General features: G+C 47.7%; 1 protein-coding gene across 4 annotated transcripts in view; it reads left to right on the top strand.

Annotated features, from left to right (window-relative positions):
* Positions 1-372: 372 nt before the first annotated feature.
* PAPSS2 (3'-phosphoadenosine 5'-phosphosulfate synthase 2) overlaps positions 373-24,818 on the top strand; it is a 73,109-nt gene continuing 48,663 nt past the window's right edge. The window contains exon 1 of one of the 4 annotated variants that reach the window (XM_027049945.2): positions 373-575. In XM_027049945.2, the coding sequence (XP_026905746.1) occupies positions 549-575 (27 nt within the window). In that variant the 5' untranslated portion in view covers positions 373-548. Of the gene's footprint in view, positions 576-22,717; positions 22,876-24,818 lie in introns of those variants that run through there. The other 3 variants (XM_027049947.2, XM_053207873.1, XM_053207874.1) reach the window with 3 other exon arrangements.

Below are 24,818 nucleotides of genomic sequence, written 5' to 3'. Positions count from 1 at the left end.
TTTTGTAAAACGAGGAGAAAGGAGGCCTTGATGCCCTCGCGGGGGCGCGCGAAGCAGAGGGCGCGTGCCCCCCCCCGCCCCCCCCCCCCACCCCGGCTGCGGGCGGAGGCGAAGCGGGGCCGGCCGTCGGTGCCCACCGAGGACCCTGCCCACGCGCGGGCGCCCCGCAGCCGGTCCCGGAGGCGGGAATCCTTCCCGGCGGGGGCGGGGGCGCGCCCTGGCCGCCGCCGGGAGTGGCCCGGGCAGGGCGAACTTGACCCTGGCCTGGCGCGGGCGCAGCGGCTGGGCGAGTCGGGGGGCCGGGCCCGGGACCCCGCCCAGACGGCCGCCGGGTCCCCTGGGCTGGGCGCTGCCGGCGGAGCCGACGGGGCGGAGAGGAGCGCGGCGGGGGGAGGAGTGGGAGGAGGGGGCCGGTCAAGGGAAGTGCGACGTGTCTGCGGAGCCCTTTTATACCTCCTTCCCGGGAGCCGGGCCCCAGCCGCCGCCGCCGCGCTCGGAGCGTCCCCGCGCCTCCGCTCCCGGAGCCGCGCAGCGCCCAGCCCGCCAGCATGTCGGGGGTCAAGAAGCAGAAGACGGTAGGCTGCGGGCCGCCCGTCCCCCGCCGCGCCTGCCGGGGGCCCCGCGTCCCACTCCGCCGAGCGCACGAGCCGCGGGGCGCGGGGGAGGGGGAGGGGAGGGGAAGCGGGGGGACCCCCGGGCGGCCCTCTCCGCCAGCGCCTCCGGGAACCTGCGCCCCTCGGGGTCGCCGCGCCCGGGAGCGACCTCGGGAGCTTGCGCGGCGGGTCCGGGGCGCGGGAGAGGGGCCGAGGCAGGACGCTTCCTCCCTTCCCCAAGGGCCTCCCGGGACCCGCCTTTTCTTCCGTGTGAGCTCCGCGCCGCTGGGGTGGGCGGTGGGCTGAGCCCAGCCCGGTGCCGCCAGGTCTGGTCGCTGGGCGCCCGTCGGCGACAGCCACCGGGGCTTGGTCCACGCAGCCTCCTCGGAGTGCGCTTTAATGACAGACCTCACGGAGGAAGCTGCCGCTGTCTACACCCGCAGCGCTTAGCCCTCCAGCTGGAGTCAGCTCCCTGTTGGCATCGGTTCCGGGCCCGGGGGTTCCTGGGCTCGGCGGGTTAGCTGCTTTTAGAGGCTCGGTTTTGTCCGGAACTAATCTGCGCCACCCCCCCCCCCCCCGCCCCGTTATGGGAGATAGAGGGCTTGTCAAAGAGAAAAGTTCCCTTCTCACTTAGCAGTAGGGGCTCCTGTTAATTTTGCATCCTAAAAATGGCAGCTGTGATCCTTGACCGGACCTGGGAGGAGCCTTGCGGAAGGCGTTTGGGCCACACCAGGTGGTCTGCAAGCCTTCCGTAGGTCCCAGCCCGCAGTCTGACTGCTGAGCATCCGTCCTCACCACGCTGCACGCCTCAGGTTGATGATTGTGGTTACCGCATGGGTTGACCCTGCTCCCATAGTTAGACTTGAACTTGGCACATAGTAGGCGCTTGATACGTGCTTATTACTGTGATTATAGACTGCCTATTACTGAGCTATCTTTGAGGTCTGTGCCTGGCGGGCTGGGAGGAGACGTGGAAAGCCAAGAATTGGGGGAGGAGCCTGGTGGGGCGATTCAGGGGCTGCAGGGAAAGGGGGTGGGGGCCCCCTCGTTTCAGACCACAGGACCCATCCCGGCAGGAAGGCCCAGGAGGAGGGATGGGATCCGGCTGCCTTTTATAGGAGCTATTTTAAAGTGGGGAGACTCTCAGTATTGTGGTATCTTTAAAAATATTGTTAAGTGAAAATCACTTGTGTTTTAGTCCCATTTAGTCTGGTTAATTTCTGTAAAATTCTGAATGGTATCTTTTAAGTGATGAGCTGCGGTGGCACTTGGTAGCTTTGCAAATGGGGGTGGGGGTTAGTTCTTTCCTTCCCTGTTCTGATAGGGAGCCTCCTCAAGCGTTAGTAAGGAAGGGGTAGGTGGGCTTTCCCTTCATGCCCCCACTCCGCAAGAGCTGCTGGAGCGAGTGGGGTTGGAGACCAGGAGCTTTCCACACTGATCCTGGGAACTGTGTGGTCAGAGAGAGTGTAGAAACGTGACCGCCAGAGGCTTCGCTTTCTCTGGTTACACATTTTGAACCTTCTCTTTTTTCTTTGGGGTGTGTGTGTGTGTGTGTGTTCTGTATAGGATTTAGTTAACACCTGAAAAAGCTGCAGGGTTCCTGAGCTTTTATTTAGCCAACACGATTATAATCCAGGTACCAGCGCTCATGCCCAAAGGGCCAGATAGATGCGATTGGGTCAGCCAAACCAGCTTTAAATGCATGGGAAATCTCTCAAGCTTTAAATGCTAACTCAAGATGTATTCTGAAACCTTGCGGTCCAAAGCAAAAGATATCCACGTGTGTGGCCTCTGAAATAATCATTATTTGAGAAGTGAGTCTTGCTGCTCTAGGAAGCTCTCCTAGAGGGGAGGCTGGGCTTTTTCAGAGACTCACGGGAGCCATTACATTCTTTTCTGCGTTGTTAAAGAGGATGTTCAATATACAGTCGCCTGCAGTAACTTCAGACACTTGTTGAGCCCCTACTGTGTGTCAGGCAGTATCCTGGGATGAATACATCTCCCCCCACAATGTTTTTTTTTTTTTTGCCACATTTTCCGGATGAGAGACTCGAGGATGATTTTCTCACAAGCTTGACCAAAAAATGTAGTGTTCTTTAAAAAGGGAAGGTAGCACATTCCTGCTGGGCTCCACATCCTTACCATGAAAACCAAAGATGGCTGTGTGTCACAATGCTCCCCTCCGTCCCTTGGCTTAACTCTAGCCTGGCCACCAACATCCCCCCTACACACACACATACCCAGGAGAAGGAAGGAGTCAGAGCGCTCCAGAGGACTGGAAAGAAAGGCAAAGGCCTGATTCTTTCTTCTTGCATCATTTCCTGGATTAGCATTTTTCAAGGCAATGTTATTATGTTCAGACAATATTATTGTGTCCTGGAGACAGGAGACAGACAATGGACCTAAAAAAGACAACTGAGATAGGAAAATATTTTCCAAAGGCCCCAACCAACCAATGGTTGGGGAGGGGGTGAAGGGGCATTGGAACCCTAGAGTTATTCATAAATGTAAGAGATGATCTACCTTTTATTATTTTATTTAGTGTTTTCAAGATTGTTGATTTTATTTTGATGAGAGGGAGGGAGAGCAAGCATGAGCAGGAGAGGTGCAGAGCAAGAGGGAGAGAGAGAATCCCAAGCAGGCTCCACACTGTCAGCACAGACCCTGACTTGAGGCTCGATCCCACAAAGCGTGAGCTCATGACCTGAGCCGAAATCAAGTCAGACGCTTAACTGAGCCACCCAGGCTCCCCTACCTTTTATTATTTTAAAGATTCTATACAATAGGACATTATTTTTCCAACAGTAGCTACTTTTAGACCTATTTGGAGATGCTGTCCAAGGCAAGACATGAATTTTAGATGAGTAAACGTTGGAAGGAAGGAGGAACCAGCTGGAAGGAAGGAGGAACCAGCGCTCCCCCAGAGGCCACCCTGTATCTCATTTCACCTGCACCGCAGCCTGCACCCCCCCCAGCAAACGGAGCCTCATCTCCAGGGGAGGAGAACGCCAGGAGCAAGTCAGGATTCGCATTCAGGCTCTTGTTCCCTCCGTATCCTTGGCACATAGTACCCCATCTGTAAAATGGAGGTAATGACCACTTACCCCTTACAATTCTGGTGAGGAGTGAATGATCCCTAAAAAAAGTATCTCGCACAGCTCAAGGCCTGGAGCGAGCACCCCGGATGTGGTAACTGTTGTTCCTACACTACACCGTCCTGGTGGGGCAAACGGGGAGCAGAAAGCACAGGTCCTGTTCCGAACGCCGAGTACAGAAGAACCACCAGAATATTTCATAAGAGCACACAGCTGCAGGCGTATAGAAGTGATAATACACACCCTGACTGTGAAAAGCTGGACAGGAGACCAAGGGGGGGTGAGCAGTGTGTCCAGATTATCAACAAGGTTTTGCCAACCACCTTGGCCAACTGAGAAAGGCCTTCGGTCAGTATTGGACTAACTTCTCTCCACCCTTCCTGTGCCTCCGGCTGTTTCCAGACCTGCCTCACAATGAATGTTGTCCAATTCGTGCCATGATTCCAAAATCCTCTTTTGTGGACTTTTACAGTTAAATGCACTCCACCCTGACATAGTTATCTGTGTCTTTTGTCCCTTTTCCGTTAATGCAGGTGGCTCTGTGGTTTGCTGAGGGGTGAATTCGGCATAACTTGAATGGGGAATGGGGGCCGGAATGGATGAGGTCGATCTCCGTTCTCTGGGAGATCACTGCTTATTTCAAAATCTATCAGTAAAGAGTCAAGGGCACTGCTTGGTCTTTGTGCTTGGAACTCTTAGGAAAACACAGACACCAAAAGCAAATGGATATATAAATATAATGGTGTTTCAACTCCCCTTGCGTCCCTGGGTGACTTGTTCATGTGACAGCAGAAAGGGCACGCATGCCCAGCAGCCTGGCGTACAACCTGGAACCGACTAGATGCTCAACACGAAGCTGTTGCACAAATGCCTCCAGAATTCATCCCAGGATGAATTCGCCTTGGCGATCTGTATTCTTCTGAGATTTCCCCTTCCCCCTGTCTTATCTACATGTCCTTGCGCGGTTGCTTATTTTTGCCTGGGTATTTGTCATTACCACTGAAAAATGACTTGTAGGGATTCTTGGAGGCTTAGGATGAATGGTCTTTTTTTTTTTTTTTTTTTTCCCCCTCCTCCGGGGAGAGTTTGCTTTTGTTTCTGCCCGTGCCTGGGGCCACTTTAACCTAAATTTACCACTTGACGAGTCTCAGACCACCCAGGTGAGGTGACTTGGAGGTGCAGTTTGGCGCACAAGGGCCAGCTGTAGACTACAAGTGCTGACGCCCACCCCGCCCCTTTTTCCGGATTCTTCTAGTGCCGAGGTGGAATGTCCTCCCCGGTCAGGATCTCCGCGTGGGGTGGGAGGCGGGTGTATTCTCATGCACTCTTACTTGCTGGGGGGGATTCTGAGCCCCCCGCCGCTCACCTTGACAAGGGCTCTTTTGATTCTTCTCCCTTGGACATGTTCTGGGCTTCAGTTTCTGATTGATTTCTCTCCCTGCGAGGCCATCAGAATCAGTTGTGAGAATCAGTTCACACCTGCCCCTATCAGGACAAACGTAGCTCCCTGCTTGCTTGCCTCTTCCCTGCAGATTTTAACCTGGTGGTTTCTTATTATCTTGTCAGCTTTCGATGTTTCCAGTGAGATTATTTTATGTTGTAACTTGCATTTTTTTTTTCTACTTGTTTCCGTGGAAGGAAATGTATATGACCTTGACCATCATTGCTGCAAACGGAGATCTCTGCCTCTTCTGGATTCTCTGTGTGTCAGTAACGTTTCATATCATTTCTTTACCTTCTGTATTTGTATCCTTCTTATAAAGGGAGAACTTTAAAAACAAGGGGCACCTGGGTGGCTCAGTCAGTTAAGTGTCTGACTTTTGATTTTGGCTCAGGTCATGATTTCACAGTCCCTGGGATCGAGCCCCATTGGGCTCTGGGCTGACAGCTCGGAACCTGCTTAGGATTGTTCTCTCTCTCTCTCTCTCTCCCCCCCCCCCCTTTGTCTCTCTCTCTCTGAATAAAGAAACATTTAAAAAATAAAAATAAAAACAAGTGCCTTAAAAACTTAAATCAGTTTGCTAGTCAGAAAGATTTAATTTAATCCTTTTTCCCTACAAAGTACTAATGTCGGGGTGGGGGGTGCTTACCTTGTCTTGATGGCTCTGCATGTGTGGGCGTCTTTTGAGATGGATACGCTCCTGTCTCATCCTTAGTGTGGGTCCAGTTCAAGTGCATTCCGGTCTGAAAGGCCCCTTCTCCTTGCTTCCCCATGCCCTCCTTGGGTGCTGCCCCCAGCACCGTTCTGGGGGAGCTGTGGCAAGGCCGGCTAAGATCCTTGACACTCTCCGCCATTCCCAGGAGCGTGGGAACTGGATTTCTGCCCTTGTGTGACTGAGCTGGCACTGTGAGGAGCTCTGGGGGCTGCTGGGGTCTGTCTGTGCCCCCTACCCCCTGGGGTCTGTCCGGGATCAGAAGCAGGCCTGATGCCCTCTGTTTTCAGAGCCCCCGGAGCTACTCGGCCCCTCCCTCCTCAAGCGCAGTACCAGGCACAGGACACCAAGCCCCTTCTCAGACTCGCACCGGCATCTAAGCACCCTTTGCTTTCCATAAATAGGAAATAAAGCTTTTCAGGAAGGTCAGTTAACAATAACATTCTATTTGGGCAGATTTGGTCTTGTTCCTCTTTTCCGCCTTTTCGATCATCAAAACATTTTTGCACTTTAGAACAAATTAGTGCACGAGATGGAAATATTTCTTCTCTCTGCAAGAGGGCCACTGTCTAAAATCCTGAACCAAAACTTTCTTGTGATAACACATGGTGTATGCAATGACTTCCACCAGTTGTGACTTCCTTTGAAGCCTTATCAGCAACTCTTTCTGCATTTCAGATTTACTCCGGAAGTCCAATTTGCTCTAACATGACTGCAGCATAAACACGGCAGGTTTCATCTATCCAGCACCAAATATTAACTTCTGGCAATAAAACTGTATAGCTTTTCTAAACATTGCATAAATCGGTTACGTCAAATGCTACATCATTAAAGGTGATCGTTTGCTTTAAATATCTGGTGAACATCTACTTTATGTGTTTTGTTATGAAAAATAGTGATATTTATCCGCCAAGTGTCTGTGGCCAGTCTAATAATAATTACTTTTTTCCTTTTTCTTTTTACTTACTAAAAAAATTTTTTTAATGTGTATTTTTGAGAGAGAGAGAGTGGGGAGGGGCAGAGAGAGAAAGAGAGGGAGACACGGAATCTGAAGCAGGCTCCAGGGTCTGAGCTATCAGCACAGAGCCTGACATGGGGCTCGAACTTGCGTACCGCAAGATAATGACCTGAGCTGAAGTAGGACTGAGCCCCCCGGGTGTGCCTTTCTCCTTTTTAATGTATGCTGGGTTTGTGCCTTGAAAATCATTTGCAGACTTGACTTTGAGACTTAAATAAATCACCCAGGGTGCAGTCTGAGATGTTATCCCCATAACCTCATTCCTCTGTACTCTCCCCAATCATCATTTATTTGTGGGTAATTCATGTCTTCCCAATTTCTAGCAAAATCAGCAACTCAAGATGTTGGCGATGATTTTTATTTTCTTGTATTTCCTACTGTTAAAAACCTGAATTCACTTTTTGGTCGTCCGTATGTGGTCCCATTGTACACTATTTTGTTTTCCGGAAGGTCTCTTAAAATCTTTCCCCTTTTTGTTTCCTGTCAAGTCTTCACGTATGTATCTGTGCATTGGTTTACTCACCAATCATTTGCTGAATAACTTAACCGGGATCTGGTCTTGCCGTAATTAACTATAGCTACTAAAGCCTTGTATTTTCCAATTATAGTTTTTTACTCCATTCAAACTCTGTCATTAAGTCTTTTGTAAACACAGCATTTACTTCTTCTAATTGTAACACCCCACCCACACAGCCTTTCTATTCTTTCAACCTTCTGCCCAGTCAGTACTTGAGCGCTCTAGGCCAAAATCCACAAAATTCCCAAGTAACTTCTTATACAATTGTTTTTCTTCTTTTTTTTCTCATATAATTTTAAAACTCTTTTCTCTACTAAGCTAAAATTTTAAATTATTTACTTTTTATTTGGGCTGCTCCTACTTAAAAAAATATATATATATATTTAAGTTTACTTATTTATTTAGAGATTGAGGGAGAGCTCGGGGAGGAACAGAGAGAGAGACGGAGAGAGAGAGAATCCCAACCAGGTCTGGGCTGCCTGTGCAGAACCCTACTTGGGGCTCGACTTCACAAACTGTGAGATCATGACCTGAGCCAAAATCAAGAGTTGGATGGGATGCTTAACTGACAGGGCTACCCAGGCGCCCCTTAAAAATATATTTGTTTTATTTTATTTTATTTTATTTTATTTTATTTTATTTTATTTTATTTTATTTTATTTTTATTTTATCTTTTTTGTTTTAATTTTTGAGAGAGCGAAAACACAAGTTGGGGAGGGGCAGAAAGAGAGAGAGACGCACAGAACCAAAGCAGGCTCCAGGCTCCGAACTGTTAGCACAGAGCATGACATGGGGCTTGAACTCACGAACCCTGAGATCATGACCTGAGCTGAAGTTGGAAGCTCAACCGACTGAGCCCCCCCAGGTGCCCCTAAAAAATATATTTTTAAAAGAACCCTAGCATTTTACTTGTGGAAGAAAAATTCAGAGCTCATCTTAATAAGCCCTTTATAATTGGCGATTGATACACAGCTTTTAAAACCTTTGCCAAGGCTTGTGGCCACCTTCCTGGCCAGCTGGTTGGTGACACCACCATAAAGGTAGAACTCTGATCACTCACTGCATACCCAGCACTTTTGTCTCAATCATATGCTCTTTGGAGGAAGCCCAGCCCATTTTTCTGCAGCTTGGTTTCTTTTATTGACTAGGAAGTATTCTCCATAGATGAAGAAAAAACCACTCCCAAAGCTGATTATCGGTGAGTCATGAGTACACCCTGATTTAGCTTTCACATTTTGTTTTGACATTCTGGAGACAGAAAACACAGACCAAAGAGCAACATTCGAAAAATGTAAGGGTACCTTTCTGAAATATTTTCTCATTGGCCGGCCTGCTTCTCGTTAGAAAATTCAACCCGCTCCCCCAACCTCAGTCACTCTTCCTTAAGCCTTCTCCTACGGTTTAATCGTTTTATCAAGAAAAGAGAAAAAGAGATGTCAATGATTATATGCTGTGCGATATAGATAAAACCGCATTCGGTAGAAGCTGGACCTTGTCAGTTGCGCATGAAAGCCTCAGTTCTTATAGTTCTCGGAATTTCCAGTCTAACCTCAGAATCCATCCATGTGTACTCCTAAGTTCATGACCCTACCATGCAGTCAATTACAATGATTGTGTGGTCCTGCCAGGCAAATCTACCTAGATGGCGAGTCCCTGCAGGGAGTCTTTTCCTAAAGTATACAAGTTACAGATCTTGGGCCATTGGGTCAGTAGTACAATGACGTTGTGAGTAGTTACTAAAAAGTAAAAGAAAAAATTGTATATTCATCCCACTGTGTTTAATCGTGAGTAAGGAGAGAGCTGATAAAACCGAGACATTAGAATACCACCTGAGGGATTTGCATACGCACCAGGAGTTTTGATGTGGAGAGCACGTTGTCTTAGAAAATCCCTTCTCTGCTGTGACTTGTTTATCTCCAGCGCCGAGCCCTTATGCGTTTGGCACCCGATTCAGAGGGTTCCTGTGCTTTAACTGATTTAGGCCTTAACAGCTCATGAAGCAAGTTTGTGGACAAATAGTCAGAAGGGAACTCATTTCACTGAAAGAAGTCTTTGGAGAGTTCCCCACAGGAGATGCTAAAAATCGCATTAGCTCCTCCGTGGTGAATAAGGTGTTTATTTCACAGAGGGAATGAGATTCAACACCCAGTAGCAAAAGCGCAGCTGGGTTGGGTAACTAGTATGCTTCATTTGTAAAATATTTTGGCAGCTGCCTCGTGCTAATACCTCACGAAGATAATAATGGATTCTGCTTAGAGATATTCCCCAGCACTTTTTAGAAAAGAGTGAATGGCAGGTGTTAGCAAATGTTGTGACCTTTACCATCCCACGCTTTTTTCCCTTTTGGTGACATGAGGTGAATAATGGGAAAATGAATTTTCTTTGTTTTCAGACGCCACAAGTATGGGCAATAGTTTTTTGCTTATGTTTTTATTTTTTTCATTTATTTTTTTATTTTTTTTAAAAGAGAGACAATTGAAAATTTTTTTTTTAACTTTTATTTTTTAGAGAGAGAGAAAGACAGAGTGCGAGCAGGAGAGGGGCAGAGAGAGAGACACACACAGAATCCAAAGCAGGCTCCAGGCTCTGAGCTGTCACACAGAGCCCAACGCGGGGCTCGAACCCACAAACTATGAGATCACGTCCTGAGCCAAAGTCAGACTCTTAAGGGACTGAGCCCCTCAGGTGCCCATGTTCCCGCTGTGTCAGTATTTAGCAAACACAAACAGAATGCTTTGTTCCCACTAGAACTGCTAATACTTGAGCCAAGTTGTAACTGTGATTTCTAGATGGTAAAAGCAGACTGGGCCACCAGTGCATTTTTCATACAATAAGGATTTGACCCAAATGGAGGTTGAGGCTTAAGGATGTTGGCGACCAGACAGCGACTGATTGCACTTCACTGGGGACCGATGAGGGGCACCTAGAAGCTGTGAGATTGTAAGAGGCACCTTCCACCACGGTTGGAAGAAACATTTTGGGAGTTGCCCCATCCTGTCATCAGGAGGTCAGTAAAGTCCCGGGCCACCTCCTCAGTGACAAACAACAGGAAGGCCTAGATTCCAATTTCAAGGAGGCCCATATGTGGGAGGCTGGAGCCTACCCTCATGGTGTGAAGGAGAGCGGCACTGGCCGTGTGTATTTATAGGCGGGGCGAGACTGAACCCCTTCCTGGAGTAGGCTCACGCTATTTCAATGAGGAGAGTAGTGTGGAGACAGTCTAGAAATCGCGAGAATCCACGTCATCCCCGTGCCAGACACCCCGGATAGAAAGTTCCATCAAAAGGATGTGTCGTACCTGCACAGGTAACTACTTTAATGAGTGGAAAAACCGGAGTCATCATGAGTACCTGATTTCTTCCTTTGTGTGTGTGTGTGTGTGTGTGTGTGTGTGTGTGTGTGTGTGTGTGTGTGTTTGAGTCCACTGTTTAATAAGCCTTTTAAACGCCATGCAGTGATACGAATTCTTGATTACATTATACATCTCCCTCAGGGTTCAGAAAGGTATCTCATTGATCCATCTGGGTTCCCTAAACAGAGGGAGGGACAGACATTAACTCAGGGACTTTCCAGAGTCTTATCTCACAGTGACCTACGAAGCACTTGCTGTTTTCGTCCAGTTTATGGTCCAGGACGCTCAGGCTCGTTGGGGTTACATAACTTGCCTCGGGACACGCGGCTGTAAGTGGCCAAGCTGGGCCAGACGTGTCTTCAATCATTCTCTTTCTTTCGTGCCTTACTGTAACGGATGTGACGGATACTAAGACTCTCCGAGTGAGGATTATTCTGATCCTTTAGACATCACTTTTAGATCCCGTCTCTGTGGATGCGGATGAATGCCGCGACGAAACCAGCAAGATGCTGCGCTTCCCTCGAAAGGAAGGTCCCTCAGGGGCTTTCTGGAATGTGGTGTGCTCCTCAGAAGACGTGGACTTTAGCAAATGCTGTTAAAAGGCAGTAAATTCTAGTTTGGATGAGGCTCTGCAGCCAGCGTTGGGAACAGTGATGTTAGGAATCCAACCCAGCATCTCGCTCGAGTAACACAAAGCTCCAGTGTTCCAGGGGGTGAATGCGTACACTCAGGAGTAAGTGTCCGTAGAAGTAATTGCAGTGACTCACATGTAAGCGTAGCCTTTGCCTTGTTCGTTATGTGAGCGCCGCACAGGCAAGCCCTCATGGGCTACGCGTCCCCAGAGCCCCCAGGCTGCGTGCCTGGCCTCTGCGCGTGCTAGACCAGCACAGAATTTTAATCCTTCACCATGCGAGGGGCCCGTATCCTAGGCACAGCTCCTAACCGGGACCAGTCGCAAAAGTGAAAAAAAGATACAGAGGGGTATCAACACAGCCTGAGGCCCACTGTGTACAGGGCCGGTGTTTGGAAGGGTGACTGAGACCTGTGTCAAGCTCCCGAAACGCGCAGTTTGGGGCACGTGCTGAATGCAGTCACGTGTCTCGGGGAGACGCGATTTGATGTGTGCTGTGTTGGCACAGGGGCGAGTGTCGCGTCCCTGATCTGTAGGGGGCCTCCTCTGGGCCGTGCACGCTCCCTTTCTTGCATCACACTCTTCTCACTGATCCGAGCAGCTCTCCAGAATGGGTAGATCACAGGTGAGGACGCTAAAATAAAGAGATGGGGACGGGGGCAGGGCGCCCGGGTGGCTCAGTCTGTTCAGCGTCCGACTTCGGCTTAGGTCACGATCTCACGGTTTGTGGATTTGAGCCCCGCATCGGGCTCTGTGCTGCCAGCTCGGAGCCTGGAGCCTGCTTCCGGTTCTGTGTGTCTCTCTCTCTCTCTCTCTCTCTCTCTCTGGCCCTCCCCTGCTCATGCTCTGTCTCTCTCTCAAAGATAAATAAATAAGCTTTAAGAGACAGGGCCTTCTTGGGAACCAGTGGCAACCCCAGGTTCCCAGGGCCCCTCGCACCTCATTTTGTCTCCGCAGACAGAGGCTCAGGGACATCGGAGTGATTATTTGAATGATTTTGAATATTTGAATTCTTCCCGGGATTGCACCAACTCACTGTGTGTCATGAGACATTACGTGGTCTCGTTTCCATCGAGAGAGCTCGGGCTGTAACACCCATAACAGGTGGATTAAGTGCTTGTGATAATTATCCATGTGTTTATATGTCTCTCCAGGACTAACACATGATCCTGGACACAGGGAAAGTTGTATATTCAGGTTTACTACTGTGTGTGTGTGTGTGTGTGTGTGTGTGTGTATGTGTTTATTTTAACGAGGAGACTGGGAGCTCAACCATTTCTTTGCTGCTAATTCTTCCTGGATTATGCTCTTATTTCCATGGAGCATAAAAATTCTGCCCTTTTTATGGTGTCATCCTGGTTGGCTTTGTGAGCAGGTGCCTATAAAATGTGGAAATGGTAATTATCTCAAAAAGTGACTGTAGATAGAAACTCGAGGAAAGAGATGGATGGGTGTCCAGGAGATCTCTGGGTGGGGGTGGGTGACCCTGTGTGCTAGAAGTTAGGAAATTACGTCCTTGGCCCCCAACCCAGCCCCTCCCCTGTTTTGCTATAGCCTGTAAGCTAAGAACAGTTTTTACATTTCTTTATATGGTTTGGTAAGAAAACAAAAACAAAAACAAAAAAAATAAAATCAAAGGAGGAATTCTATTTCGTGACGTGTGAAAAGTATATGAGATTTGGGGCGCCTGGGTGGCTCAGTCGGTTAAGCGGCCGACTTCGGCTCAGGTCACGATCTCGTGGTCTGTGAGTTCGAGCCCCGCGTCGGGCTCTGTGCTGACAGCTCAGAGCCTGGAGCCTGTTTCAGATTCTGTGTCTCCCTCTCTCTCTGACCCTCCTCCGTTCATGCTCTGTCTCTCTCTGTCTCAAAAATAAACGTTAAAAAAATTTTTTTTAAAAAAAGTATATGAGATTTAAATTCCAGTGTCTATAAACCAAGCTTATTGTAACTCAGCAATGCCCGTTCATTTACACATTGCGGCTGCTTTCGTGGTAGAGATGTGTCTGTGCAATAGACCACGTGGCCTGTGAAACTGAAAATATTTACTGTCTGACCCTTTGTGAAAAGTTTGCCATTTCCTGCTGTTGACAGTGGGGGGTCAGTGTGCTGAGTTCTGACTTACTCAGGTCCCTGGCCTGTCAGCCTAGCCCTCATATCTGCATTCAGAGGCCTGAGTGCCTAGCCTTCCTTCTCGAGCACCGCCCCCCCCCCCCACACACACTGAACTGTGTTTGGTTATTTTTGAGACCGAGAGCAAGTAAGGGAGGGGCAGAGAGAGGGGGGAGAGGGAGACACAGAATCCAAAGCAGACTCCAGGCTCTGTGCTGACACCTTAGAGTCTGACACGGGGCTCAAACTCACAAGCTGTGAGATCATGACCTGAGCCGAAGTCAGACGCGTCACCGACTGAGCCACCCAGGCACCCCTACCATTGCCTTGTTTTTTAAAAAAATTACTTTTAAAAAGGTTCCTAGAAACTCATTGTCATTTCTCCCGTAATGATACTCTTGAGGTTATTGTTCATTTATTGTGACACGTGGTATTCTCTTTACAGAGACCCATGGGAGAAATTTCTATCTGGTCAAAGTACCAGAAAGGTTCTATTTTTCTGACGTGTTTGTTTGCTGTGTTTTGTTTTTGGCATCATCCTTTGGAAACTGTAACTTGTGCAACTGTCTGGGTTTTCAGCCTCAAGATGCCTGCCAGCAAGCTCAGAAGTGAATTCGAGGCTCACTTTCCTTTTTTTTTGTAGTAGATTTATGTTTGCTGCCATTTCGCCGTATGTCCTGTGTTGTTTTCCCATCTCTCTGTCTCCTACGTTTCCGATTCGTGAGCGTTTGCTCCGCTTCTTGTATCTCACAAGTCACTGTACGTTTTTTAAGGAACTCTGCGGAACGCATTAAATTAAAAATAAGATGCATTTGAATTTTGGTTCCAGAAAATCATGGAGCTGTCCTTACGGTCCCATCTCAGAGAGCACCGCACCCTCTCTCTCTCCCCGTTATTTTGCGACTGTTCAGGGCTCTGTGTCTGCAGGGCCTTCGACACCAGTCCCTGAAATGTTCACTGGGTGCTCTGGGGTCTAATGTTCCACCTTTCCTGGACGCCTATAAACAAATCACTTCAGGATGGATAAAGGCATAGATCAAAGGTCCTTCCTCTAGAATCCAGAGAACTCAGGACAATTGTGAACAGAGATGAGGACGATATTTTCTATGACCTCCAACAGAAAGTATCACTTCTTTGCATGAGGAACCCACCCGACGAACCACGGTAGCATTAGCAATAGTTCTGATTATGTCACTGAGAGAAACCACAGACGTTTTCATGTCACATTAGGTCGTTGCTGATGTCACCCAAGATATCTGTGTCTTTTACTAATACAAAATGAAGACACCTGTTGTGGCGGTCTGAAGAACTAGAGCTTGTTACGTAATAAGTTGATAAGGAAGGATAGTTATTACTGTATTGTAATTCAAAAAACCCACTTCTCATAGCTACGGTTCATTGTTTGTCTTTGCAACCCTTTGGAATTTATTGAGTGCACTTGAATACTTTTCTTTTTTTTCTGAGAAGGGATTGATCTGGCTTCCATCGCAGCTGGCTACCGAGGGGTTTCTTGACTCAGAAAAGAGTAAGAAACCTCTGTGCACGGGTACATTCATGCACGCACAACGCCTCGCACTGTTTCATAGCGTCCACGGACCTCCTACAGGGCCTATGTCTAACGTCCGCAGTTTGAGAATGCATGCCCTACTGACTAGAATTCAAGGCAGTGGCAGGCCAGGTGAAGGAGGGTTTTTATCTTGTTTTATTTTCTAAGGCTCCATTCAAGTGGATCACTCAAAGGCATGGACCTACAAATGCTGTTCCAGTCATGTTATTGGTTCTGGCTGTAATGGTTACACGTCCTCTCCTTCTTCCATAAAACTACGAGGGTATCTGTCCCTATAAAACAGTCCTCTTAGGGGCGCCTGGGTGGCGCAGTCGGTTAAGCGTCCTGACTTCAGCCAGGTCACGATCTCGCGGTCCGTGAGTTCGAGCCCCGCGTCAGGCTCTGGGCTGATGGCTCGGAGCCTGGAGCCTGTTTCCGATTCTGTGTCTCCCTCTCTCTCTGCCCCTCCCCCGTTCATGCTCTGTCTCTCTCTGTCCCAAAAATAAATAAACGTTGAAAAAAAAAATTAAAACAAAACAAAACAAACCAGTCCTCTTGGCTTTGCCCTATCAACTCTTGGAATTTTCCAGTGAGAGATTAACAACCCACTTTCATGCTCGTTGATTTATAGTTTGTATTAAAAAGAGAGTTGAGGGGCGCCTGGGTGGCTCAGTCGGTTGAGCGTCCGACTTCGGCTCAGGTCATGATTTTTCAGTTTGTGAGTTTGAACCCCGCGTCGGGCTCTGTGCTGACAGCTCAGAGCCTGGAGCCTGCTTTGGGTTCTGTGTCTTCCTCTCTGTCTCTCTGCCCTCCCCCAGCTCTCACTCTGTCTGTCTCTCTCTGTCACAGAAATAAACATTTAAAAAATTAAACAAAATTTTTTTAATGTTTATTTTATTTTTTTTTCTTTGAGAGACAGAGAGTGTGAGCAGGGGAGGAGCACATAGAGAGGGAGACACAGAATCCGAAGCAGGTTCCAGACTCTGAGCTGTCAGCACAGAGCCCGACGCGGGGCTCAAACCACGGACCACGAGATCATGACCTGAGCCGAAGTCGGATGCTCAACCGACTGAGCCACCCAGGCACCCCTAAAAAAATGTTTTTAAAGAGATTTGAGTCTCTGACTTTTCAGAGCTCGATACGTATGTATGCCATAAGTTTGGAATTGGATAACAAGTTCGAACACCACCAGAGGCTAATGACATAATACCTTTCATGTGGTTCTGGGCTGCGAATGGTTCTGTTACTGTTTTTATTGATCAAGAATATTTATTGTTCACGTACAGGGAAGCCAAGTTTCACTTGAGAAGACCGTTCTCTGCTGATACCTATGTGCTGTGAGTCCCTGGTTAGAATTCTCTTTACGCTTGCCTGTGTCTTGTGTGGTCTTGTGTTCCATCCAGTGTGCTCATGCTGATTGCTTCCCTTCATTAACGAGACCTGGCTGCAACCTTAGAGACCATCTGTCTTGTCCAGTGTTTTTCAACCCTGCTAAGCTTCCCAGAATATTGATGCCTGGACCCCACTCCCAGAAAATCCGACTGGATTGGGGTCTGTGTTGGTTTCTTTAAAAGCCAGCTAGAAGATTCTGTGGATCCCCCCCCCCCCCCCCCAGCTGGAGAAACGTGGCCTGGCCTATTTCCTTCGCTGTACAGATGGGGAGCATTGTGACAGGCCTGAGGCCCCCCCAACTAGCTAGTAATAGACGGGTTTCTCCACTTCAGGATGATACTTACTTTTCAGATTTTTTTTTTTTTTCCAGATATGTTAGGCCATTTCCCCGCAAAGGCAGGCTTCTGTGATCGCTGCATTGCTGGTGGAATATTTAAAATTAACTACTGCAGCTGGAATGTTTAAAAGCTTGCCAGGCCTGTCCTGTTTCACCATTACCTAATGAGCAGACAGCTTTCTGGAAAAACCTGGAGAGCGTTGTCTTAGTCAGCTGTTGTTGGCTTGTGGTGACTGTCTATTCCTTGGAAAGTTGCCCTGTTGCCTATTCTCACATCGCATTCAAGAGACTGGCCCATTCTCGTGGGCAGCTTGTGATTGTGGAGCGTGGAAGTTTCCAGACCTCCCTGTTGAACCTAGTGGGTTCTGATGGGAGTAAATCTAAAAGAACCCCTTTGTCATGTTTGATGGAGTTGCGTCGTAAGAAGCCACATGGGGAGAACTCTCCAAAAATGCCTTTGCTTCGTGAGTCGTGAGTGTAAATTGAGCGTTTCTGGGAAAAATACGTAAGGACCTCATGGGCCTCATGGGCAGATACGCTGTCCATTTATGTATTTCGTGCCTATCTTCTTTCTGTAGATGATTTATTATTTTTTTTAATGTTTATTTATTTTGAGAGAGAGGGTGCAAGCACGGGAGGGGCAGAGAGAGAGGGAGAGAGAGAATCCCAAGCAGGTTCCGCACTGTCAGCGCAGAGCCCGGCGTGGGGTTTCAACTGTGAACCGCGATCGTGACCTGAGCTGAAAAGAGTGGACGCTTAACCAGCTGAGCCACCCAGGCACCCCATTTCGTTCCTATCTTCTAAAATTGCTTAGAATGAATCAAATTAATTTATAACCACTGTACCTTTTCCACCCAAGTTAATAGACTCCTTGTCTCGGTTTATCTGAGGGTTTTGATATATGGGTTTTAATCAGCTTTATTGATCTCATTAGGTTTAAAAATTAGTAAGTTGCTATATATAGCAGTAACCTTCATAGAGATTATTCATTATTGTTTGCTTTTTAATTTTGATTTTTTGAGGGAGAGAGAGCACAAGTGGGGCACAAGAGGGGCAGAGAAAGAGGGCGACAGAATCCAAGCAGGAGCCACGCTCAGCGCTGAGCCCGACGCAGGGCTCGACCTCAATACGGTGAGAGCGTGACCTGAGCGGAAATCGAGAGTCGGACGCTTAACCACCTGAGCCACCCAGGCAACCTGAGATTATTCATTCTTAATGCAGCAAATAAAAGAAAAAGTAGACTTTCATTTAATACAGATACGTAGACTTAAAAAGATTAGATGAATCAAGCTCATGGCAGTTCTTAAGTTAATGGCAGGCTTTCTGATTTATGCTTGGTTTCTTTCGGATGGCAACTTTTCCTTCTGTCTTATTTTGAAGTGCATTTGGTTACAACTGTTTTGAACACCGTGTGCCCATTTATACAAAACTCAGAAGAAATTCAAAATGATCCTTTTACTATAAATCTCCTATATAACTATCAGGAGGAAAAACAAATTTCACCTGTAGCGGGTCTATATACCTTGGGATCAGAAATGAACAGGGGCACCTGGCCGGCTTAGTCGATAGAGTGGGGGACTCTTGATCTTGGGGTCATGAGTTCGAGCCCCACGTTGGACATAGAGCCTACTTAAAAAAATGACCGAGACCAAATGGCTTGGTGTCTTGGAAGCAGTTGGCACCCGACCCACACGATGTGCAGAGACACGGGAGACCCATGGAGAGTTTATTTGCTAATCTGGACGTGCGTTTGCAAGTAGGAGACTGGAAGGCTGTGAGGAACTCCCGATACTTTGAGGCTTTCAGCGAAATGGTATAGTGAACTCGCTGGTCGTATTAGTAAGCCTGGGTCTGATGTCACCCAAGTCTGCTTAGATCAAAGGTCATTATGGCCACTCCACCCTTGGCCCTGGTCCACACTCTGCAAGGCAGGTCATTGGTCTGGAGGGGTCCCAGCGGACAGTGAGAGCATGGAGTCTGCAAAAGTCATTCTCCACGACCGTGGCGAGCAGCCATCTTGGGCACGTGTGGTACTCTCAGATCTGGGAATTAGACCCACTATTTTCTTCTTTGCTTTTCTTTCTTTTTTTTTTTTTTTAAACACTTTATTTTATTTAAGTTTCTTTCTTTATTTTGAGAGAAAGAGCAAGTTGGGAAGGGCGGAGAGAGAGAATCCCAAGCAGGCTCCACACGAGCCAGCACAGAGCCCGACGTGGGGCTCGAACTCACGAACCGTAAGCTCATGACTTGAGCTAAAATCAGGAGTCGGATGCTCAACTGACTGAGCCACCCGGGGCGCCCCGACTATTTTCTTTAGCACTGGAGCGAGACTTCCTTGATTTGTCTCCTTTAACTCTGTTTCACACTGAAACAGCCCTGTGCTCTGCAAGCATGAGTTGAAAATGGGCAGGGCCGGGTGGGTGGTTGTGGCTTTCTTGGTTTTGGCACCTGGATGACAAAGTGCCCGGGGAACAAGCTGTCATTCATCAGCGGAGCACACTGGATTTCTGTCCTGCAGTAAGGGTGGGCCAGAAGGAGTCACGGTGGAGGAATGAGTTAGCGCCCCTGTTACGAAGCACCGCGCCCTCCCGAGTTACCTTGAACGCCCCCTTTGCTGCTGTAGCAGCAATGGCCCTTATTTTTAAACTTTCTTTAAATATAATATACATACAGAAAAATCTATAAATCTTACCTGTAGTGCCCAGTGAATTTTCATAAGCACACCTGTGTACCCAACACCTAGACTGAGAAACAGCTGCCAGTGGAAATTCAGAAGCTCCTTCCAGTCTCTCTCTCTCTCTCCCTCCCTCCCTCCCTCCCTCCCCCAAGGTCGCCATCTGATTAGTCCTGCCAGATTTTGAACTTTACGTAAAAGGAGTTGTGTGTTACAGACTCTCCTGTGTCTGGCTTCTCGTGCCCAAGTTGTATCGAGGAGGTCATCCGTGTTGTGTGTGTGTGTGTGTGTGGCTGGAATTTGTTCATTCTCACTGCCGTGTGGCCCTGATTCTCCAACCAGGGCCGACCGGGTCCCTCCGGGGACATTGGCAATGTCCAGAGACAGTTTCTGGTTGTCACAACTAGGAGCAGGGAGAAGGTTGGTGCTAACCGTCCTGAAATGCACAGGACCGCCCCCCCACCACAATGTATTCAGCCACGCATTTCTTAGGGCCTCGGCTTCGGCGTCCAGGAACATCATACAGCTCAGCCCTAGCTTGGCAATTCTTGAAGTCATGCTTACCACAGTCTCCTCGAAATAAAGAAACTTCCAAACAGGAGACGCTCTTCATTTCAGGTGAAGGTTAGCGTCAAAGTGAATTATTATGTGCAGTCTTAGTCGTAGACCAAAGTTGCATGTTTTGGAACCGGTACAAGAATCCAAAGAGGTTCTGAGTGAGGGAATGAAACGGGCTAACTCAGGGTTTCCATCAAACAATGAATATGTGTAAGAATGTTCTTAAACACGGCTCTCTGGAAGTCTAATCTACACACTATAAACTATTATGAATTTACATACTGTAAACTGGCCCAATTTAATGATGCAGTCACGTAATACGCGAAGAACCTGAGGATGCTTACAGCTGTGCAATCATCATTTCAATCTTATTTTATTTTTAAAATTTTATTTATTTTGAGAGGGAGGGAGCATGCAAGCAGGGGAGGGGCCGGAGGGGGGGGGCAGTGGGACAGAGGATCCCAAATCCCAAGCAGGCTCCATGCTGTCAGCACAGAGTCTGACACGGGGCCCGAACTCAGAAACTGTGAGATCGTGACCCGAGCCAAAACCGAGAGTCGGACGCCTAACCATCTGAGGCCCCCAGGTGCCCCACAGCCTGATTTTAGAACATGTCCACCACACCCAAAACATTCCATGTGCCCATTTGCATCACTCCTGTTCCCACCCTGAGTCCCAAGAAGCCAACTGTCTATTTTCTGTCTCCAAAGATTTTCCGGCTCTGGATGTTTCCTGTAAATGGGATCATACAATGCGCGGTCTTTTCCGTCTGGCTTCTCTTGCTTGGTGAAATGTTCTCAAGGTCCATCCACATTGTAGCACGTATTGTTCGTTCTTTTTTATGGCTGAGTAGCATTCCACTGCAGGGATGTATAAGGGGTTGATGATCGCCAAATGAGGGACATGTGGGTAGTTTCCAGTTGTGGGCTATTGTGGAAAGCAGACGTGACGCAGAGCTAGGCGATCGGCCGACACGAGGAGGCCTTTGAAATAGGGACATGATTCTGGGCCAGATGCTATATATCCTTTTTAAAGGTAATTTGCACAATTAAAAAAAAAAATAGAATAGGGGAGGGAAAAGACCGGAGAATGATACAAGTAGCATTAGGCTAACAGGGAAAAGGGGCCTGGCATCTTTGAAGGCATTTTATAACCAAATTGCAAGGCAGCAAAACTCTGCCTTAAAGGGAAGGAAAATGTATCCCTGGTTCCACTAAGAGAAGTCATTAAACATGCCACGCTTTTTAAATCACATTTTTGTCATGTCAATTCAAAGAAATCCAAGTTTACATCTTTATCCAGGTTCAACAAATGCCTAATAGAGAGAGAGAGAGAGAGAGAAAGAAAGAGGAAGGAAGGCAGATAGATGTGGAGAGGGGAGGAAGAAAGAAACAACAACTAAAACTTTTGCTCAGCTGATCCAGGTTTCCATTTTGGTAAAAGATCTTCCATAAAAGATCTGTTTGCTTAAGGTTTGCTAAGTTAGCTCGTTTGTGTGTCTGCAGAAGAGCAAAGCGGAACGCTCCGCCCTGTGCCCCAGCCTCGCCCGCACAAATCAACAGAGGGACGGCTTGTGAGGTAGGCACACAGAATCCAGTCAGCTCAGCCTTGGGGCTAATTTTTCCAGTTGAACCAAGAAGACCCTTGTTGGGGGGGGGGGGGGCAGAGTTAACCAACATTCAAACAAGGCGTCTTTATAATGTACCGTGAGGGGATTTCCCAGGGCTGTGAAACCACCTACCTCAATGGGAGCTGTCCATACTTGAGTTGGAGCTTTAAGATTAGGTCCTTGAGATGGAAAGCGTGTGTTTGATAACCGTGCAGAATGTTTGTGTTCGAGAAAAGTTAGGAAGCACGCAGCTGAAGAGACGTTTGTAAAAGAAAGACAGCAGTCACTGGAAGCGGGCATGGAATGGTGCAGAGTGACTCATTCCATCATCCATATCAGGCCATCTTTTTTGTTTTTTTTTTTTTTAATGTTTATATATTTACTTTGAGAAGGGGGAGGCAGGGAGAGGAAGAGAGAGAATTGGAAGCAGTCTCCATGCTCCGCGTGGAGTCCAGTGTGGGGCTCGATCTCACGACCCTGAGATCGTGACCTGAGCCAAGATCAAGAGTCTGATGCTAACTGACTGAGCCACCCAGGCGCCCCCGTGTCAGGCCATCTTATCAAGTGAGGCAGTGCTGACGGGGTTGATGGCAGAGGTCGTGCCGAGCTCAGAAGGTGGGGGTGGCCCTCGTGCCCCCTCTCACCTCCTCGGCGCCGGGAACAGGAGGGGGTGTGCCTGTCCTCACAAGGAGGAGGGACACGGAGGACAAGCGTGGGCAGATTGACGCTGTGCTGACAGAGAGGGGAGGCATCTGGAAGTCTCTCTTTTTCGCCCAGGGAGCGGGGAGGCTGCAAAGCCCAGAGATGCCGTTGGCCTTCCCCGTAATTCTGAGGCTACGGCCGAGTATCCCAAATCGTATATCTTCTCGCCTGCCCAGAAGCACAACGGTGCGACAATGGGGGCCTTGTGTGTGTCTGAGGGGACGCGCCTCACACTCGCCGTGTTCCCATCACAGAACACGAGAGCGTGGAGTCGCTCCGCGGTGATCCTGCAGGATTGTGGTGGCACCGTTGTGTCCTCGCGTCCATCCATGAGGGTTTGAACACGTGGCCGGGGGGTCAGGCTCACTAGCAGCTCTTTTAGGCTTCTTCCGCGTACTCAGCTGAAGTATCTTCTTCATGTAATCCACAGAAGCAGGCAAGGAGGGAAGGGACACGCAGCCTGCACAGCCATTTGATCCGTTGATAGTCACGTCTTCCCACTCCATGCATGTTGTCCACAAACTGCAGCAAAATAGAGGTGCACGGTGATTTGAATGCATGATCCATGGAGACGAAGCCAGCCCATCAGGTTAATTCTGTTTTGTTTTGTTTTGTTTTATTTTACTTTTTCTTCTTTCTTTAATTTAATTTTTTATTTTTTTAAATTTACATCCAAATTAGTTAGCATCTAGTGCAACAATGATTTCAGGAGGAGATTCCTTAGTGCCCCTTCCCCATTTAGCCCATGCCCCCTCCCACAACCCCTCCAGTAACCCTGTTCTCCATGTTTATGAGTCTCTTCTGTTTTGTCCCCCTCCCTGTTTTTATATTATTTTTGTTTCCCTTCCCTTATGTTCATCTGTTTTGTCTCTTAAAGTCCTCATAGGAGTGAAGTGATACGATTTTTGTCTTTCTCTGACTAACTTCACTTCGCATAATACCCTCCAGTTCCATCCCCATAGTTGCAAATGGCAAGATTTCATTCTTTTTGATTGCTGAGTAATACTCCACTGTATATATATACCACATCTTCTTTATCCATTCATCCATCGATGCATATTAGGGCTCCTTCCATACTTTGGCTATTGTGGATAGTGCTGCTTTAAACATGGGGGTGCATGTGTCCCTTCAAAACAGCACACCTGTATCCCGTGGAGAAATGCCTAGTAGCGCAATTTCTGGGTCATAGGGTAGTTCTATTTTTAGTTTTCTGAGGACCCTCCATACTGGTTTCCAGAGTGGCTGCACCAGCTTGCATTCCCACCAACAATGCAAAAGAGATCCTCTCTCTCCGCATCCTCGCCAACGTCTCTTGTTGCCTGAGTTGTTAATGTGAGCCATTCTGACAAGTGTGAGGTGGAATCTCCTTGTGGTTTTGATTTGCATTTCCCTGATGATGAGTGGTGTTGAGCATTTTTTCATGTGTCGGTTGGCCATCTGGATGTCTTCTTTGGAGAAGTGTCTAGTCATGTCTTTTGCCCATGTCTTCACTGGATTATTTGTTTTTTGGGTGTTGAGTTTGATACGTTCTTGATAGATTTTGGATACTAACCCTTTATCTGATCTGTCATTTGCAAATATCTTCTCCCATTCTGTCAGTTGCCTTTTAGTTTTGCTGATTGTGCCCTTTGCTGTGAAGAAGCTTTTATTTTGATGAGGTCCCCATAGTTCATTTTTGCTTTTGTTTCCCTTGCCTCTGGAGACGTGTTGGGTAAGAAGTTGCTGCGGCCAAGATCAGAGAGGTTTTTGCCTGCTTTCTCCTCGAGGATTTTGATGCCTTCCTGTCTTACATTGAGGTCTTTCATCCACTTAGAGTTTATTTTTGTGTCTGGTGTAAGAAAGTGGTCCAGGTTCATTCTTCTGCATGTCGCTGTCCAGTTTTCCCAGCACCACTTGCTGACGAGGCTGTGTTTATTGCATTGGATATTCTTTCCTGCTTTGTCAAAGATTAGTTGGCCAAACGTTTGTGGGTCCATTTCTGGGTTCTCTATTCTGTCCCATTAATCTGAGTGTCTGTTCTTGTGCCAGTACCATACTGTCTTGATGATGACAGCTTTGTAGTATAGCTTGAAGTCTGGGATTGTGATGCCTCCTGCTTTGGTTTTCTTTTTCAAGATTGCTTTGGCTACTCGGTGTCTTTTCTGGTTCCATACAAATTTTAGGATTATTTGTTCTAGCTCTGTGAAGAATGCTGGTGTTATTTTGGTAGGGATTGCATTGAATATGTAGATTGCTTTGGGTAGTATCAACGTTTTAACAATGTTTATTCTTCCTATCCAGGAGCATGGAATCTTTTTCCATTTTTTGTGTGTCTTCTTCAGTTTCTTTCATAAGCTTTCTCTAGTTTTCAGTGTATAGATTTTTCACCTCTATGGTTAGATTTATTCCTAGGTATTTTATGGTTCTTTGTGCAACTGTAAATGGGATTGATTCCTTGATTTCTCTTTCTGTCACTTCATTGTTGGTGTATAGGATTGCAACCAATTTCTGTGCGTTGATTTTATATCCTGCCACTTTGCTGAATTCATGGAT

The sequence above is a fragment of the Acinonyx jubatus genome, chromosome D2 (genome assembly GCF_027475565.1).
Source record: "Acinonyx jubatus isolate Ajub_Pintada_27869175 chromosome D2, VMU_Ajub_asm_v1.0, whole genome shotgun sequence".
Lineage (NCBI taxonomy): Eukaryota > Metazoa > Chordata > Mammalia > Carnivora > Felidae > Acinonyx > Acinonyx jubatus.
This window is presented reverse-complemented; position numbering and strand designations above follow the sequence as displayed.